This window comes from Papilio polytes, unplaced genomic scaffold (genome assembly GCF_000836215.1).
Source record: "Papilio polytes unplaced genomic scaffold, Ppol_1.0 DF823823.1, whole genome shotgun sequence".
Classification (NCBI taxonomy): domain Eukaryota; kingdom Metazoa; phylum Arthropoda; class Insecta; order Lepidoptera; family Papilionidae; genus Papilio; species Papilio polytes.
The window spans coordinates 1,453,424-1,471,803 of record NW_013525381.1 but is presented as its reverse complement, the minus strand read 5'-3'; the positions used below and the strand labels follow the sequence as shown (position 1 = coordinate 1,471,803).

Genomic DNA, 18,380 nt, shown 5'->3' with positions numbered 1-18,380 from the left:
GGCTGCGGCGGCAACGCCAACAACTTCCGCACCAGGGACATCTGCCAGCGGCACTGCCATCTCGCTCATAATGTCTCTGGTAAGCCAACATATTTAAATGTTTGTTATTTGTGTATCTATACTATAAAGAGGAAAGATTTGAATTTTTGTATGTATTGAAATAACTCATAAACTACTGGGTTGATTTTAAAATATCTTTTACCATTAAAAAGCTACGTTATCCCTAAGTAACATAGGCTATGTTTAGTTTTTTTACTATTTTTTAATTTCACGCCGACGAAGTCACGAGTAACAGATAGTGTTAATAAATGTAAAATCAAATGGAAAGATTTATGTCAGATACTTGTCCAAAACTAGTATATTAAAGAAAGATAAACATTAGAAAATTATTGTTTTTTTTTAAATAACGAAATGTGGCTATTGAAATGACTAAAGTTTCGTTTAGTATACGAACTCTATTAGTGTTATTAGTCATCTGCGTGAACACGGACGACAGACCTTAGAGAAAGTGGTGTGACGACACACTCTTTAATAACTTTTTTTTCTTTTAATATCTATACATTTCTTGGAACTCTCTTGAACGACATTCCAATATACCGTTACGGATTAATAATTTCTTTGATATTAAATCGAGTCTAATGTTATTAAAATTGTTCTTTTACAGATTTTGTTGACTCTTTATCGACTGTTTCAACCTTGTACATTGTCTATTTCTAGCTAAGATTCGAACTGGAAGTTTTGAGACGATACTGACAAAAAAATTAAAACCAACACCATCACGTGAGGATAACGAAGTGATGGTGAACGACGGACCAGTGTTGGGTATGTAAGTTTACCAATACAAGTTTATCTAGAAAGTTATTAATATCGCCAATTTCTTCACTATTCTTTTAGGTCACGACAAGATATGTAACAATTGTACCTGATTAGATGTTTTTTTAATTAAGATTTTGCATACGTACAGTCGTGGAAATCCGCAGTGTTCTATTTTACGAAAAATTGCCTTGTTGATTGCAACGAGACAAACTCCACTTCTTCCTACATATTTTTAATTAGACAGCGGTTAGTAGAACAAACGATGGGTTAAAGATAATAACAAACTAGCCGTGTTTCACTAATCATTATTCTTTTATATACACATTTATAAGCTGCGTTGTCTTTTTCCGCGTATCATTTCAAAATGTTCATATCCCCGACTGTACATATAGTACTTGTGCGTTTTATTTTAGACAACATAGATTGTGAGACGGGTCCGTGGCTGGGCTGGAGCGACTGCGTTGGTGACTGCGATTATGCTATTAAACTCAACTACCGTCTTATTGTGGTATGTTTAAACCTCCCAGTATCTATTTTATATTCTAGCCATGAACTATACTAAGTCATCATATGTTTGTTGATAGGATTAATACAGTTTGTAGAAGTGTTGTGTTGATTCACTAATTTGTTGTTTTTGTAGCAGACAGGTTCAGGAATAGGAAGGCCGTGTCAGAAGTTGATCAAAAGTCGCACTTGCAGACCTGGACATTGTCGTAAACTTTTCTCGTTTAATAATAACACTTCTCTTGAATAAGGTGGTAAGTAGGTTATAGTTACTGAATTATAATATTAAATGTTTGTTGTTGAAAAATTAGTGTAATCCATGTCCTTGGATATTGAATAGATGATTTAAAATGTACTTTTAAACAATAATAGGTAACAGCAGTAGGTAAAAAGGGCGCGCTTTACTTTCGAACTTAGTGAATTGACAGCTGTCATAGAGATGTGACATTTGTCAATGATTTAGTGTTGCGCCGCTACTATGGTACGGTACTGGTTTTCTTCTTAACAGTACTTATATGTTTCCTAACAGAAATTTAATCTGATATGGACGATTATTAAACTATTATTGTTGTGATGTTGTAGGTAATAAATAAGCAATACTAGTAATAGGAAATAACATTGTTAAATATTCTTCTTGCCTTATTGTAGATTGTATTCATGTATTTAAAATTTAATATAAATTTAATTAAATCGTCAATAGGGGCATTGATGTCTATTATCTAACAATGATATTTAATAAATGTTAATAAAAAACTAATATAGTTAAAATATTTTTAATTTTTAAATCGAAAACAAACTTCAACAAAGCTTTGTACATAGATTATTAATTAATAATTCGTCAACACATGATATTAAGACGATTATAAAATACTTGAACACGTTAACAAGTTTTTAACAAGCAATTTTAATACTGCCTGCTAGGAACATCACAGTCTTATTAATATTAACACTTTAATGTGGCTTTTCACTGTCATATTTAGTACAATACATAGACCGACAAGGCTATTTGACCCATTGGGCATATGTCAAACTAAATTATGTCAGCTCACTAGCGCCCTCTTTATGTGCGGCGACCTAAGCGGTCGCTCTACCTTGCCATTCACTAACGGAAGTACAGTCCGTGTAAATTTCATACGTACATATTTCTTTGTTGCTGCAACAGCACTTCTCTCACCGGGCCAAATATCCTTGTTAGACTATACTGCCTACTCTAACATTATCTGACATAATAGAGATATGTATTACAAGTTTCACTGCAAATGGGAAATAACGCTATCCTGCGTACCTTAAAAAACACATATTATTACTTAGGTACATATTACATTACTTTCTGACGGTAGCGTCTTCTTAAGTTGTCATTGTCGAAACATTCACAAAATCAAGCTATCTCTGTTACACTCTCTCACTAGGAAAAGTAAGGACAAAATATATATTTAAATGTTTCGAATGGGTTACATACATAAGTATATGGCAAGATTAAGATAATATAACACATAACCTCTAAATATTTTCAAACTTTCATTGTAATGTCTGTTAAAATTACACACAATAATAAATGATGAATGTTAACTACATTGATCTTTTATAGTCGTATTATTTTAACAAATAAATATTTAACGATACAAACAAATTTAGGTATTTGAAGTAATTTTAACAGGGAAGTACTTTTAGTTGTAGTTTTAAGTTTGTACTTTCTCTTATATTAAACATTTTAGTACTGTCTACTAACAAATATATCTGTGTTTTATAAAATAGCGTAGTATAAAAGCTTGATATTCATATAAAGACATTACATATTAGATAAATAGTAGTTAAATAAAGCCGGAGTAAAATTGGCACTCAAATGAAGCTATAACTGTGATCGGTTAAATATTTAGCAGTTCAATTAGGAATAGAACTGTTTAAACTCATGAAGTGTTTATTCATTCTTTAAATTACTAGTTTTAAGAATGTAAATAAACTCCTTTTTTCCGAAAATTGTGGTTTCATTTCGTATTTTCTAGTGTAGACTCTATTTTTGACCGACTTCCCAAAAGAAGGAGGTACTCAATTCGTCTGTATGTTTTTTTACAAAAAAATGTTATTTGCCACGAGCTCGAACGTCGGCTTCTGCTGTCCATTAAATTAGACTTTGTCAATAACTGACAGATAATTAACTCGCTTCCAATTCACAACTGGTCTTAGGCCAGTTGTTGGTAATCTGCGGTTTTGTAGCATCTCTAAATGTTTCAAAGTTCGTTACAGTAATCAAAATTATCTGCAGTTACTTAACATCATTCTATGTTTATACACAAATTCTTGAAATATACATTTTAATACATATTACTAAGGCTTCTAAAAGTCTACTCATAACAAATTATTTATCACATCGAGAAATTGATGCAAACTCGAGAAAGGTTGCCGACCTCTGTCATAGACTATAATCTTGTTGACGTTTAGTGACAGCGCGGCAATGCCACGGTATTCTTGATTTTTTATTCACTTTCACTGACTCACAGAGCTTGGGTATAATATTAGCTCGAATAGTATTCACTCCTACTGTGTAAGTTCTTTGGTTGGACTAAAACTTAACCTATGTTTTAAATTTAAAATTAATTTAGAAATGCATAATAGTACCCCTTAAAGTGCTTGTCACTTTCACATATTAACTCACTTTTGTGTCATAAATTGTAAAGAAATCACTTTATTTTGTGCCATTAAATGCGTGTAATGACTGGCTTGAGGGGGGAAGCACAACATCGTGGCGCCGTGCACTCTTTTGCACAAGGACAGGAGCACGCTGTGTTGGCAAATTCCACTAACGCCTTTTGCTCTTCCTCAGTACCTGGAAAAATTATCATAAAATGAAATCCTACAATCCAGGTTCAACGTAAACTTTATGCTAATACTAGCATTCGCCAACGACTCCGTCCGCGTGGAAATAAAAAAACAAAAGCGAATAGCCTATGTGTTCTTCCATACTACACTCCACATCTATATCAATTTTCATCTAGATCCGTTCAGTCGTTTAGGCTACAAACTATAACAAACATCGATCCATTTAAACTTTTGCATTTATAATATTATTAAGATAATAATTAAGACAGATAATTGAAAATGTTTACCACTGATTGAAGTTAGAGTAAATTCCGGCTGTAGAGTTACTAGGCCGATCCCGTGTTTTTTGAACACGTCGCAGACTAGTTCAGAGTTACGCAAATAGTCCTGCAAACAGTAAAAAATATCGTCATGAAAATCAATAAAAAAAAAACATTTTCTATGCTTCACTATATCATTGTAAAAAAATTCAGGTCGACTTTGACCACTTCCTTCGTTTTTCATCGCTAAAGAGTGTCATTGTGATATGTGATATCATGACAAGGTGAACAGTTACCTAGTCTCTTTGATATTTATATCATTTATGTTTTTTTACCCATAGGTATCTAATCATTCGATATAAAAACGTGCGATATTCCTTAGCCGTTGCGGTCTTATCTGCACAAGGTCTTCTGCATATTTTTAAGGAAAATCATATTCAAGTTATTATCGAATATTATTTTCAATTCTATCTAAAAAAATTTAGACAAAATTCGTCATAAATATATGATAGAAAAAGTTTTTTTAAGTTGGCATAGTATGGGTACATAAAGAACTGAGTATTGGATTGCGAGTAAGGTTATTAAGAAGGATCTTACGATTAAAAACTTAGCGCGCCAACATTATATAGAATGGAATAACAATAGGGAGATAAAATAGAATATTTCATACCTCATGTGAACTGTAAGATATATGTGCGGTGGCGACGATCTTGTCGCGGTGCAGCTGCCACACGTGCAGCTCGTGTATAGCAAGCACTCCGGGGACACGTAGCGCCGCTGCTCGCAGTTCACATGCGCCCAAACCCTCTGGCACCGTCTGCAGCAGCACCAGGCCCGCGGAACGCACTGTACATACATCACGAACATGATATTACAGCCTTACTAAGATTTGTTTACTTGTGATAGTGGTTACTAATAAACACCTTCAGTTCACAAACACACAAAACTACCTTTAGTTTTACAAGCTGAAGTTGTGTAGGAAATGTTGAACTGTCAAACTACAGTTCCCAGTTTTTCTTATATGGAAGATGTGCTGTTAAAACTGAAGTTGTGATAGGTCTTAATGGTATTGCAGTTTTGTATAGTTAGATATTGAGGCTTTTCCTTGCATTTTTTCTTTATTTTTTAAATACATCCGTATTCTCGTATTCTCTTAAACTTCAATGCTTGATTGTTTTTGAGAAAATTTGTAGATTCTGTTAAAGAAAGTATTTTTCGAAGAATTTATAAACTACCGTTTACTGAATCCAGCAATGGATTATTAGGCAGTAAAGTATAAAGTGCATAATAACAATGTAAGTAACACGCAATGTTATGCAACGCTGTTATGCTTTCTCGTCATAAACGCTTGTAACGTTTTCTAACGGTCCAGCATTGTTCTAAACTCCATAGCCCTTGTAGCGTTACCATTCTATAAATAATAGTTGTATAATTATGTTTATAAATTTGAATCATACCTAATTGTGGCATAACTGTACATAGCTTTGATTATTCAAAGATATTCTAACTTCGTTTTGTCATTACCAATTAAGTTTGATTATAAACATACAAAAAGCTATCAAGTAGTAGATGACTAACTTTATTGTACACATAGTATTTGTTTGACCTTTGTTATTGGTGTAAGAGATTCCTCTAGTAACACAAGGTAAGTAACTAACACGGATATCGGCTCTATTAAAAACAAAATCAGAGATTGCTTGTTTTGAATGTACACAAAGCGTACCTCCTAACAACTGAGTATTCATCCTTGATTTCTAGAATCTCTAAGCCATGTTCTTGCAGTGTGAACTCGAACGAACGGTATCATTCCTCCCTCAGTTTGTCCGAGAACATATCATTGTGCAAATAGAAGCGGAAATTCAATTGTTCCATTTTATCGCCTTGAAGGAGATTTTTTAAAAATATTTAAATAATTCAAAGTCGTATTCGATTGAATTTGCATCAATCTGTATCATGTTATCATAAAACAATATTATGGTCAAACAAAGCTCATGGAATGCCTGAATGCGTGGGAAATTCGGATGTCATTTGTTTCGTTTTTTTATTATTTTGATTTGTTCTTGAAAATAGTTATCATAAAAGAATTTCTAACACATAACAGAAAGATTGTTCTACACAAAATTTAATATCAAGGCTATAAATTAGTTTAAGCATAAAACTTTTGAGTATCTAAAATTAGTACAAGAATCAGTTATTAAGTAGTTATTTAAACACATCAATAGTATAAATAACATTATCACATACTGAGTCTGTACTAAGGAACGCCTTTAGTGACTCTTAGAGTGGCAGTACGCTAATCAGGAAAGCAATTTGAACATCCCAATAAACCGGACGCGGCTTGTTACAATATAAACGTGAGAGCTTGTGTGGATGTTGTTTTATTGACTACGAAAGAAATTTTGTTATTTCTACAAAGTTATCTAGAATATGCCTAGTTAATTTTAATTATTGCTACAGTATGTTTGGCAGCCATTACCATACCTCGATTATATCAATAATGGCCTAAATGCATTTTAATTAGTTACAGCACGTATAATGCAAATTTAAATTGTTAAAAACTCTTATCAAAATACATTACTGTTTCTGTTACAAAAAAATATATATATCTTTTGTACTTAGTAATTAATAAAAGTTGAAGAATGCAGCCTGTTCGAAAGGATAGTTATTATGTTTTTTTTTATTAATTAAACTTCACACGAGCCAAACCGCGGGGATTGGTTTGTTTATATTACAATAATAACATGAAATAAAAACAGCGTGAGATAGTGGAAACGAATTTTGTTTTGAAAACATTCGCGTATCTTAGTGAGATTGTATTTATGTAATTTGTGTCCGAAACACGCGCACCGCTGTCTGGATGTTCATTTTTTAATATTCATAAATCACGCGAAGATAAATGACTTACAGCCATTTCCTCGTACTAACGAAATTTACTTCAAGAAATTGTTACATGTATGATGGACATCTTATACCATATGAATAAGGTCGTTAACCCTGGATTTATTGGCCACACAATTTGTAAAAATCAAAGAAAGTTTGATTTGGGTAAGAAAATGCTTCGTTTATTTCTTTTCGTTTCCACTGTCTCTTATCGCTTCAATTACACGATTCAATTTCACGTGATTTGGTTGAACGAATTTAATTCAAAAGTTTTGATTTCGTACCGCAGTGTAGTAGACGTTTATTAATTGAATTAATGTTATTTTGAAAATGTGTTTTATAACACGTGCCTGTGGTACACTTACTGAATGGATAGTTGAATATAACGAGAACTATCGCGGCGCACGCCGACAGCGCGGGATCTGCTATGCTCGCCATCTCAGGCTCCCATTCCGTTGTCAGGCCGGCGCCGATCGCGAACAGGCTACCTATGAGAAACATAATTATTTTTTATATTTTAGCGCACAGGAAACATAATAACTACCATAATGGGAATAATAATATTCCCCTTTTGATAGTAGCAATATAAATTCGGTTTCCACAATGGCAATGTAGTACAAAGCGTATGAACGTGGTTTTAACGCGATCATGTTTTGTACAATAGAATTGCTTCCGGTGTTTTTATAACTTTCTCCTATTGCTTGCAAGCGGCCCAGATAAGAAGCTTGGAATATGTATGTCTCAACAAGTTTTCTTTACCAATAAACCGTTTTACTGTTTACATTGTAAAGAACAAGATTGTATGAATAGAGGTCACTACAATACTATACTATGTATGTCGTTAACTTTTTAAATGGGACAAGATTCAGATAAATGTTATTGCACTAATCCACTTGTAACCCCGTATTGCACCCCTCACTTTCGATTTGTACAGCTTACAAGAGGCTAGCACATAAAATTTTCGAGACAGTATTCGCAACGTTACGTCATTGATAAAGTACGAGTTCTCATATAAAATTATGTTGAGGACTTCAGAACACTGTGGCAAATTTTCGTGATAGATGCTAGTGGTTCCATATTTGTGATTCCTATCAATATTTGCGGTTGTTAACGGTTACTGATAACCGTTTTACATCTACTCGTTTGTCACATTCTCTAATTAAATAAAATATTATTATCATAATCGTAAACAATATATCATAACATGGACGTATCGCATTGTATTTATAAATAGGTGTACTGCTTGTTTAAGTTTGGTATCATTATATTTTTGCATTAGTTGGGTTCTGTAGTGTTTATTTTTGCATTATATAAATTATCGAGATAAAGAAGAAATAACAATTAAAAAAATACACAAGCTGACTAGGAATTGAATCTCTGACCATGAGACGTTTTCATAGATTGGACTCACAGTTAAAAAAATATTTAACATTGACTATAGTTTCTTTACGGTTTCGTTGGTACGTTTATAAACGGTGACGAAACTGGTATTCATTCTTACTTAAAAGTACTGTATAAATGTATGCGATCGCTAACCCTAATTTAGGGTTGTCAAAATCATCAATTTTGTTTTTAAACCAAATCACAAGCTATAGATAGAAAAATCCTGGTTACATCCAATGCAATTTTAAAATGTAGTAATAATTGTTGTGTAAGACCTACTGACGATGTCGATAGGTGCGTGGGCCAGCACGGGCTCTGCCGACCCCGTTTTCAACACCACTCCGCCGCCCTCTGTCATGCTCAGCCGGCGACTATAGCTTAGCTCCCGTCCTATGAAACAAGCAGGCTATATTAACCACATCTGTATTATAGTTGAACAGAAAAAAAATCACATGAATATAAATTATCACTTTCATTATAATAAAAATAACTTATAAAAATAGTATAGCCTATTTTACTTCACTGATAACGTAGCCTTTTAATGGTAAGTATTTTTGGAATCGGCCCAGTAGTATTTAAGTTATTTCAATAAACACAAAAATCCAAATTTTTCCTCTTTATAATATTAGTATAAATTGTTTGTTCCCTTTAAAAACTTAATAAATACACATAATAGAAGTCCTATGGTATTCTATGATTCGTTCAAAAGAGTAATATTTTTAGAACTTTTTAATTGTTACCAGTGATACTGCTAGATTGTTTGCGTAACACAATCATTTATTTCCGAGCAAAATCTTTGCAAAAAGTCATTGTTTTCTAATGAATGCACGAATTAGTTGGATTTAGTGTATTGGCCCATTTCAAAGGCCACATATCCGAGTAGCTGTATCGACGTTGCGTAGCACGCACTAGCCGATCTGGCCGCACGTGTAAACACGGGTTTATTTTTATAACGTAGTTTGGCGCCGACAATGTGAACACTAGAGATATTTTTATCATGAAATAATATCACGGCTGAGAATATCACCAGTGTAGATACGCCTTTATCGTTATACTGAAATGATATCTACCTAACTATATATATCTAACATCAGTAAAATTTTTATTCTGATTAACGAGTAAGATAATTCTGTAATTAATTAAAAACTAATAGCTAATAATCAACGCTTACTCGTTTAATTGTAATAATTACTTAAATAAAATATCTTTAACCTATTGGTGTTTCACACGTGGGTAGAACAGTGAGACAGAGCAATGCATAGTACAGTACTACTATTATTTGAACTTATACTAACAGTACTATTGTGAATCACTTTGTGTGTTCAGTAGGACACTAATAGCAGTACTGCATTGCACACTGCGCTGTATCAATGTTATACCCTCGTGAGTAACAAGCATATATAAATAGTACTGAAAATTTCAAGTATCATTACCAGCCAGTAACATGTAGTTGATAGTATACAGCAGAAGACCGAGGACAGCGCTGCCGATGATGACTTTGGGGTAGCGTGGTGGCTGCACGTGGGATGAGTGTACGCCGAGCTGTAGCGCGTTGACCACCAGGGAGAACGCGAATGACGCAAACAGCACGTGTACAGATAGCCTACCGACTACCTCGATACGCGCCCATCCAAACGTATTCCTCAATCGGCCCTCGCGTCCCGCGCCTTCGTCAGCTCGCTCGTACTGGGAACAAAAGTATTACCTTACGCCTATTGTTATAGAACCAGTCGAAACCTATAATCAGAAGTGAATTAACATTTAAAGACATCAACTATGGGCTAGATATAACGCTGTTGAGGTACAATACAGGATCAATATACAAGCTGAACGGATCTCCATGAAATTTGGCACAGGTTTAGAGCATAGTCTGGAAGAACACATAGGCTACTTTTTATCCCGGGATAACTTACGGTTGCCGTGGGAATCATTAATTTAGTTTTTTAATGTTTACTCGATCATTCTGCAACGGTTCAACATATCTTATTGAAATTTGGCACAGATATAAAACAAAGTCTGGAGTATACATTCCCGAGGGATACGTAGCTTTTTGTTATTTATATAGTTCGTATGTTTTCTAATACGACGCGGACGAAGTCGCGGGCAACAGCTCGTTAGTAATATTTTAATCGTAGGTACTAACTATATTCCACTTCTTCATAACCTCGATTATAAAATGTTGAAAGGCGAAAAAGAAATCAATAAACATGAATCATCCTTCTACATATGACTTAAATTGGCAAATATCGTAACATTCATTCCATACATAGGAGTACTAAAATTTTGTAAGGTTACGCCAACTATTAATATTTTGGAGATATTATAATTCATTGCCTATTACTGAAACACTTTCGTATTGTTAAGAAATTGAGAATATACTGATAAATTTTATTAGAAATCCATATTTAAAAATAAAACTATTTCTTAACCAGTAACAATTCCACTCTTCTTAAATGCCAACAAGTATGTCTAATAACATCCAGTCATAAACTGTTGTCGATAGTAACAGAAGAGAGTTCAGTGATTTTTATTAGATAGACGTGATTATTGTTTATTTAAATTTACCAGCTTCTTACCTTATATGCAAGCAGTGTTGTGATAAGTCCGAAGAGTCTGCAGAGCGAATGGCAAGTGTCGACAAGCAGGGTCGGTGAGTGTGTGACGTAGGAGGCGAACAGTCTGCTGCTAAAGCCGGTTACAGCTAGCAGCAGCGCCAGCAACGACCGCGGCGGCGGCAGCCACTGCAGCCACTCTTTCATCGCCATCTCTGCAAAATAAATGTATCTTAGGTTTGTGCCACATGATATGTAGGGACGTAAAGGTGTTCATGCAGTGCTTTAAAGATAAAAGTCAATATTGATGCTATAACTTGACCATAATCATTATTTTTGCAAAATCATTCTTATTTACCTTGTTAATTTGTCTAAGTATAATTACGTTGTCATGTTGGTATTTTTCTTTAAAATTAATTCACGCATAATTCTCTATTGAAAACCGTTTAAACTGGTTATCAATAGCCCTATAATGCAATGTGACGATTCCAGTTTAATTGAAATTAAGCTACATCCGTTGATAAACATATCGAAAGTTGTTCAGACACAAAAACTAATCGGAGACATGATCCGAGAATGGTGCGTGCGGTGTTCCCGACTGGTTTGCTAATAGGGACCGCGCCTTTATTCACATTGGATTACTGTACTTAGTTCTTTATGCCTTGAATATGTTACAAATGGAACGTGGTTATACCATGTCAGTCTTTTAAATTAATCACATTAATGTTAACTGTTTCGATGTTTTCTGTCATAATTAGCCTGGCCCTGACTCCATACTTTGTTCTCTGTTTAACGCAAACTTTCGACTTTATCTGTTCACTAAAATATGTATAATCTGTACACCTCTGAATATAAATTAAATTAAAATACCAGAAAATCAAAAGTATTATCATAGAAAGCAATAATTTTAAACCATAAAATTTGCATTGTTAATCATTATTAATGCTTTTATGTGTGTATGGCGTATAAGTTAGCAAATAAGTTGATTTTATCTTATTTCATATCCATGGCTTACTTTGTAAGTTTTGCAATGCATTGCCTTTTTCACATGTTAATAATTTGTCAGATTAACTTAACATAATGGTAAGTTTTAATTGCGACTCGCTTATGGTAGTAAGTTATGCTAAATATAAAATTATAAATAACATAGACAATTTTATTGTTAGACATGAAGGTGATAGAAACAACCTAGGAAGTTTATATTGGTTAGCATAATATTATTGTTATAGTAAGCAACTAGAGCTCGCCATACCACGGTGACAACGATATTCTGCTTATAAATACTACAACTGTTGTGGAAAGTTAAGGTTTCTCGGATTTCAAGTTTATACGGTTTTAAAAATAAATTTACATCGTTTTCCGATTATATGTCTATAGTTTGTTATATTAATAAAGCGCTAGATGTTGAATTATTAACTTCCATCTGACACGTATGACGAAATGTGACCCATCGATTTACGAACGAATAAATTTTAAGAGGGCGCACACATTTGACTAAACTATCGCACAACCGTTGTGCGATTGTCAAATGTTTCGCAACCCATTTAAAAGTTTAGACAACTGAAAATCGAGTAGTGTGCGCACCTCCATATAAGTTCATAGGAATCAAAACGCGACTAAACTGTAGCGATAGTTAAGGCAAAGGCGCGCTCTTATAATTACAAGTTTGTGTCGGATGCTAATACCGAATAGTTGAAATAATCGTTACGTAACAACGATAAGAATGTCTTAGTATTCTTCGTGCGAGCTGAATATCGTATCGGATCGTTTTTCGGTGTTACGCAGTTCATGATAACTGTTACTAAGCCATAAACACCTTGTTGATTCCAAGGAACATGAAGGTGATCCACTTCTGATTAAATAGATACATCTTGTTGGGCGACAAATATCAAATTTGACAGTTGATATTTATTTAGATAACACTGCCGGCGAGTATCGCCAACTATACGTGGAGTGATAAAACATATTGAGGTAATGTTCACAATATAACAACAATCAATTTGTCAATACGATATACAAACACTTTTACCGCCTTATTATTTACTTAACACTTTCCAACTATCATTTTATACAGTGTAAGTTATTGACCCGAAATAAATAATATATCATAGACCTAATTAAATTCATATAATTTTAAATGTACCTAGTACAATATTTATCTTTTAAGAAATAATTTATGAAAAGTAGAATACAGATATAAAATAAAAAAGTTTGTTGTAGAAAAGGTTGGATTAATTTATTACAAATCGTTTACTTCCATGACTTTATTACTATGTATTTTATATTTATACTATGTGATTTTATAAGCAAAATTTTCGATTTTTACTCTTTTAAAACTTGTGTATTGAATACATAAATCATTATTCTGTACTAGCTTTCGCCCGCAACTCCGTTCACTTGGGATTTAAAAAAGTAAGTAGCCTATGTGTTCTTCCAGACTATCCTCTACATCTGTACCGAATTTCATCGAAATCAGTCCAGCCGTTTAATCTACAAACTCTATCACACATCCATCCATCTAAACTTTTCCATTTATAATATTAGTATGAAACGAATGTAAGAAAGCTATTTTAAATGTTAGTCAGTGAATACGTTGGATCATAATTGAACAGGCAGTTTAAGGAAGATCGTATTCAGCAGTAACAGCCAATCTCCGGCAATTGTATGCATTGAATCACTCTCACGATGCTCTATGCCATTCATTTCGCACACAAACCTTATTATACGTAAATAAATAGGCTTCAACGGTTAACAATAGCTTAGTATTGTGTTACCTAATCAAATAATTACTAGAAACAATAACTATTTTTGAATGTTCTTTTGATTGAGTACAAAAAACAATGCATTATTAAAGAAATCAAATGCTTATTTCAATTTGGATAATTGAATTTAGATTTCAATCGTAACTTAGAATTACATTGTAAAGAAGTGTTTCGAACGTAATTAAACGCTGTCGCAGTAATGAAGTTTTGTTATGCGAATTTGCTAATAAAATATTTCTCAACTAGCTTTCGCCCGCGACTTTGTCCGCGTGGAATTAAAAAAAACAAAAGTGAGTAGCCTATGTGTTCTTCCAGACTATCGTCTACATCTGTACCGAATTTCATCGAAATCTGTTTAGCCATTTAATTCCACTATATGGTACAGTATATTTTTACAGACATAATAATAACAAAATAAATGTAATTAATAATAAGTTTAGTTGCACTGTAATCATACTAATGTTGTAAATGCAAAAGTTGAGATGGATGAATGGATGTTTGTTAGTGTTTGGAGCCTAAACGGCTAAACTGATTTCGATGAAAATTGGTATTGATGTAGACGATAGTCTGGAAGAACACATAGGCTACTCACTTTTGTTTTTTTTTAATACCTCGCGGACGAAGTCGCAGGCGAAAGCTAGATATTTATTAATTTCAACAGGCTAGATCGTAACTGGAGCAAACGACTATTTCCGAATGTTGTTGCGATGAAAAAGCGTGTTCGGTTATTAGCCTATTTCTTTTTTGCGCCGATGAACTTTCAAAAACATTCTGATGTAGGTAAAGAAGCCAAACACTCGGTACAACTATGTACAAACTAGCACGCTTGTAGAATATTCAATATAGTACATATATTATTTTGATTGTTATTGAGATATATGTATTAAAAGAAGTTAAAAACGTAATACGTTGCAAATAAATTTTTTTTCGGATCGGGCCATAAACACAATGTCTACACCATATCGTATAGTCATGCGATATGGTGTAGACTAAAGAAAAAACAGTAAAATAGTTTTAGATGTTTTTACAGAAATAAATATATCTGGTGATAGAAATTGAGAGTTAACCGGTACAAACTAGTCGGGATTCGAATCCCGGCCGCTTTTGCTATCGTAAGCTTCATACTCGGATTATAAATAAAGGGTGATTTAACGTTGTTTATCAGAAAAACAGAGAAAAACTTGCGAGGAAATTAAGAGTAGGTGTTTGTAGTCTGCGTTGAGATATCTAAATAGAAAAGTGACGTTGCAGGTCAGTGAACTAAGTCTTATTGCTAAAGGTATCAAATCTGTTTATACTATTTTTAATTATTTAACTGTTTTTCGGAAATAATTCAATTGTTAATCATTAACATGACAACAAAGTTTGTATATTAAGCTTCTATAAATAAAAAAGCAATGGAAGAAACGAATTAGGCAATTTTTAGTACCATATTGCGTCGATAGGTCTTAGATTTTTCCACATATTCATCGAGTCATTTTCACGCGATTGACCAAACATTGTTCTTTACTTTTATTCGCTTCTGATTTTATAGAATACAATATCAACTAAACTTAGTTTTAGTAAAAGCGAGTTTTCATTTCGCTTCAATGGACACGAATCTCGGATTTAGTTTATTATTGCGATAATGTTGCAAATGTTTACGGAATACAAGAGCAACACGGATTGAGTCACTGGCCTGTTTATTTTTTCCACTGAAATTTCGTTCAAATCTTATAAACAAAGATTGGTAGAGCCTGATCGTAAAGGGACCTTGCTGTAAACAATGCTTTATAGAGGAAATGTTTTTATGTGCTGCATTTAAGGAGATAGATTAATCTTTATACTGCCATTTTCTCAACGGAGGGTCGGCAGTTCCAATAGCTCTATCATCGATCAGACTTTTATAAGAAGTTATTAGACGCAAATTCTGTTATATATTTTTGACTAAAAAAAGGCATGAACTTTTCATTATGTATTGGTCAATTTTGAATGAATACCTTATCGCTCGGTTAATACATTTATTGTATGTAAAAGCTTATTTTACGTGTTTATCAGTCTGGCTGGGTGAGATAGTTCATAATCTATATATCAAAATAAAAATAATCCTAGTATATGATTACAATACGATTATTGCAATAAAGAGATTAAATATATAGTTAATGATTGTTTGTTTGTTGGTAACTCAGAAGTATTTTAAATTTATTATTTACTGATAATACAGTTTTATAGTTAGATAAAATTGTATCTCAAATTGTTGGGCAAATGAAGTGTTCAATTTAAATTATAAGAAATAACGTAAAGAAAATTTAATAGACGTCAAGAAAATTGCTGAGATATCTAATTTTAGGGTCCCACTAAGAACCTAATTTGTACCTAATTAATTTTTTTTTTTTGTACAAAATGTGGACAAATATTTAGATAGTATACTGTTATGTATTAGAGTTTGTGTATTTAAGTTTTTTTTAATGGTACCGTGTTATTATTGGTGATTTAGCTATCGCAGCCTTATCGCGCTCTTTTCTGATGCAGTCAAATATTTGGTATCCATGTTTGTATATTATCGCTTTACATATTGAACAGTGAATATGTAAGTAAAGACGGTGTATATTATTTTTAGTAAGTTTTTAGTAATTTTTTATATCTTTATTAATATAGTTAGTTGGATGTTTTTATCCATTGTATTTCAAAGACATATTCGGTTTTGTCTATTACGAATTCGAACCTAAGCCTTGAGAACGTAGGAATTAAAAAAAATAAAAATTGACAAAAGGTTTTTACATAAAATCTAACAAATATACTCACCGAATAGTTAATTAGTCACCGGTTTACAGGTTAAATAAAAGCAATCCTTGTCACAACACTGTTTAGTAAACACCAGGTACATAGCAGTTGTATAATATTGTTTATATTTTTGTTAACGTGGTACAGAAGCACTGCGCCCGCGCCGCAAGTCGCGACCCGCACCGATTGTCGACTGACGCTTGCGTGAGCGCGCGAGCTCTTATCGACCAAGTTTTCGCGCCCGATAACAATGTGTTAACTCGCGACCCGCCAATAAAAGCTTGCTTCTTGACAGTTACTTTTTTAGTTTCGCAACAGCGGATGAGATTATAAAAGCAGCATCTCAAGGCGACTACTCTACTCTGTCAGGAACTAAAATAAAAGTAAACTTGGCTCACAGTCTATATGCAACTATGTAAGAATATTAATCCAACATTGCAGCGTTATTGAAGTTTGTCTCTCAAAAAAACCTTTTCCTGTTTTTGTTTACCCGGAATAACAGCTGTTAAAGAGTATTATTTTTTAAAAATCAATATTTTTAAGACACAAAACTTATTTAAAGAGTAGATTTTCTAAATGTAACTTGTAGTAACTTGATACAATCTTAATGTAAAGGGAAAACATGGTAAGATATGGATAATTATTAAAAAATAATGAAAAAATTAAATCAATCAAAATCATGACAAAATGTTTGAGAAGTAATAATATATTTCTTGTTAATGACAGGAATTGACTATTAATATTGTTTACAATTATATTAAAAGATCAGGTCACGGACGTTCTACCAGCGATATATTCGTAACGGTCATGTCTCAAAATATCTTTTCTCTCTTTCTTTGTAAGCCTTGAACTGAATTCTATTGGATCAAAACATACTTTTCTACAAAACAATTTAATTGTCATATGATTCTACAACTCCTAGTAGTACCATGTTCTTCTCCATCATATGACGCCCTCTGTTGGCCATAGTCCTTCACTGAAGTTCGCCATCATAGTCGATCCTGTGCCTCTTGAGTACAGGAATTTCCAGTAATTTTACGGGAGGCCTACGCACGATAATAATTTATATTATCTTCAAAAATCATCATCATCACCAGCTCACTATACGTCCCCACTGAGGGGCTCGGAGCCTGCCCTAAATTAGGGTGACTATCCCTTAGACAACTACGCTGGCCCACTGCGGGTTGGTTGACTTCACACATGTCTTTGAATTTCTTCGCCGATATGTGCAGGTTGCATTACGATGTTTTTCTTCACCGTAAGAAAGTCAGGTAAATTATGTACGTATGAAAATTCGAAAAATCAAAAGTCACATTGGTACACGGCTGGATTCGAACCCTAGACCTGTAGATTACAAGCCAAGTGCTTAAACCCCTAAACCACCGACGCTCTTTATTCATAATCTAGCTATTCCCTTGCTGTTTCATCAGCATGAAATTTTATTTTATTGTTTACATTTGTCAAATCATCAATAGCAAATGTCATAATGACATGACGTGACAAACCTTGGCAATCTTGCTTCCTTGATGTTGGCAGCAACTTATGGTCTCTTTCCCACATAAGGGTTTTTATCCAGAATATTTACCCACTAAGTTTAATGGCGTAAAAATATATAGCCTAAAGCGTGACATAAGTGTAGGGCT

General features: G+C 33.4%; 2 protein-coding genes across 2 annotated transcripts in view; one reads left to right on the top strand and one right to left on the bottom strand.

Moving 5' to 3' along the window:
- The window catches only part of LOC106103341 (spondin-1-like), a 4,287-nt gene extending 3,995 nt beyond the window's left edge, over positions 1 to 292 (top strand). The window contains exon 8 of the mRNA XM_013283080.1: positions 283 to 292. Coding sequence (XP_013138534.1) covers positions 283 to 292 — 10 coding nt within the window. The remainder of the gene's footprint in view (positions 1 to 282) is intronic.
- Positions 293 to 2,079: 1,787 nt separating this feature from the next.
- On the bottom strand, positions 2,080 to 16,940 carry LOC106103410 (zinc transporter 1). The gene is made up of 8 exons (XM_013283173.1): positions 16,759 to 16,940; positions 11,237 to 11,427; positions 10,094 to 10,346; positions 8,940 to 9,050; positions 7,643 to 7,765; positions 5,068 to 5,243; positions 4,425 to 4,524; positions 2,080 to 4,144 (listed from the first exon to the last, which is right to left on the bottom strand). The coding sequence occupies exons 2-8, from the start codon at positions 11,423 to 11,425 to the stop codon at positions 4,017 to 4,019; spliced, it is 1,080 nt and encodes a 359-aa protein (XP_013138627.1). The 5' UTR covers positions 11,426 to 11,427; positions 16,759 to 16,940; the 3' UTR covers positions 2,080 to 4,016.
- Positions 16,941 to 18,380: the final 1,440 nt, after the last annotated feature.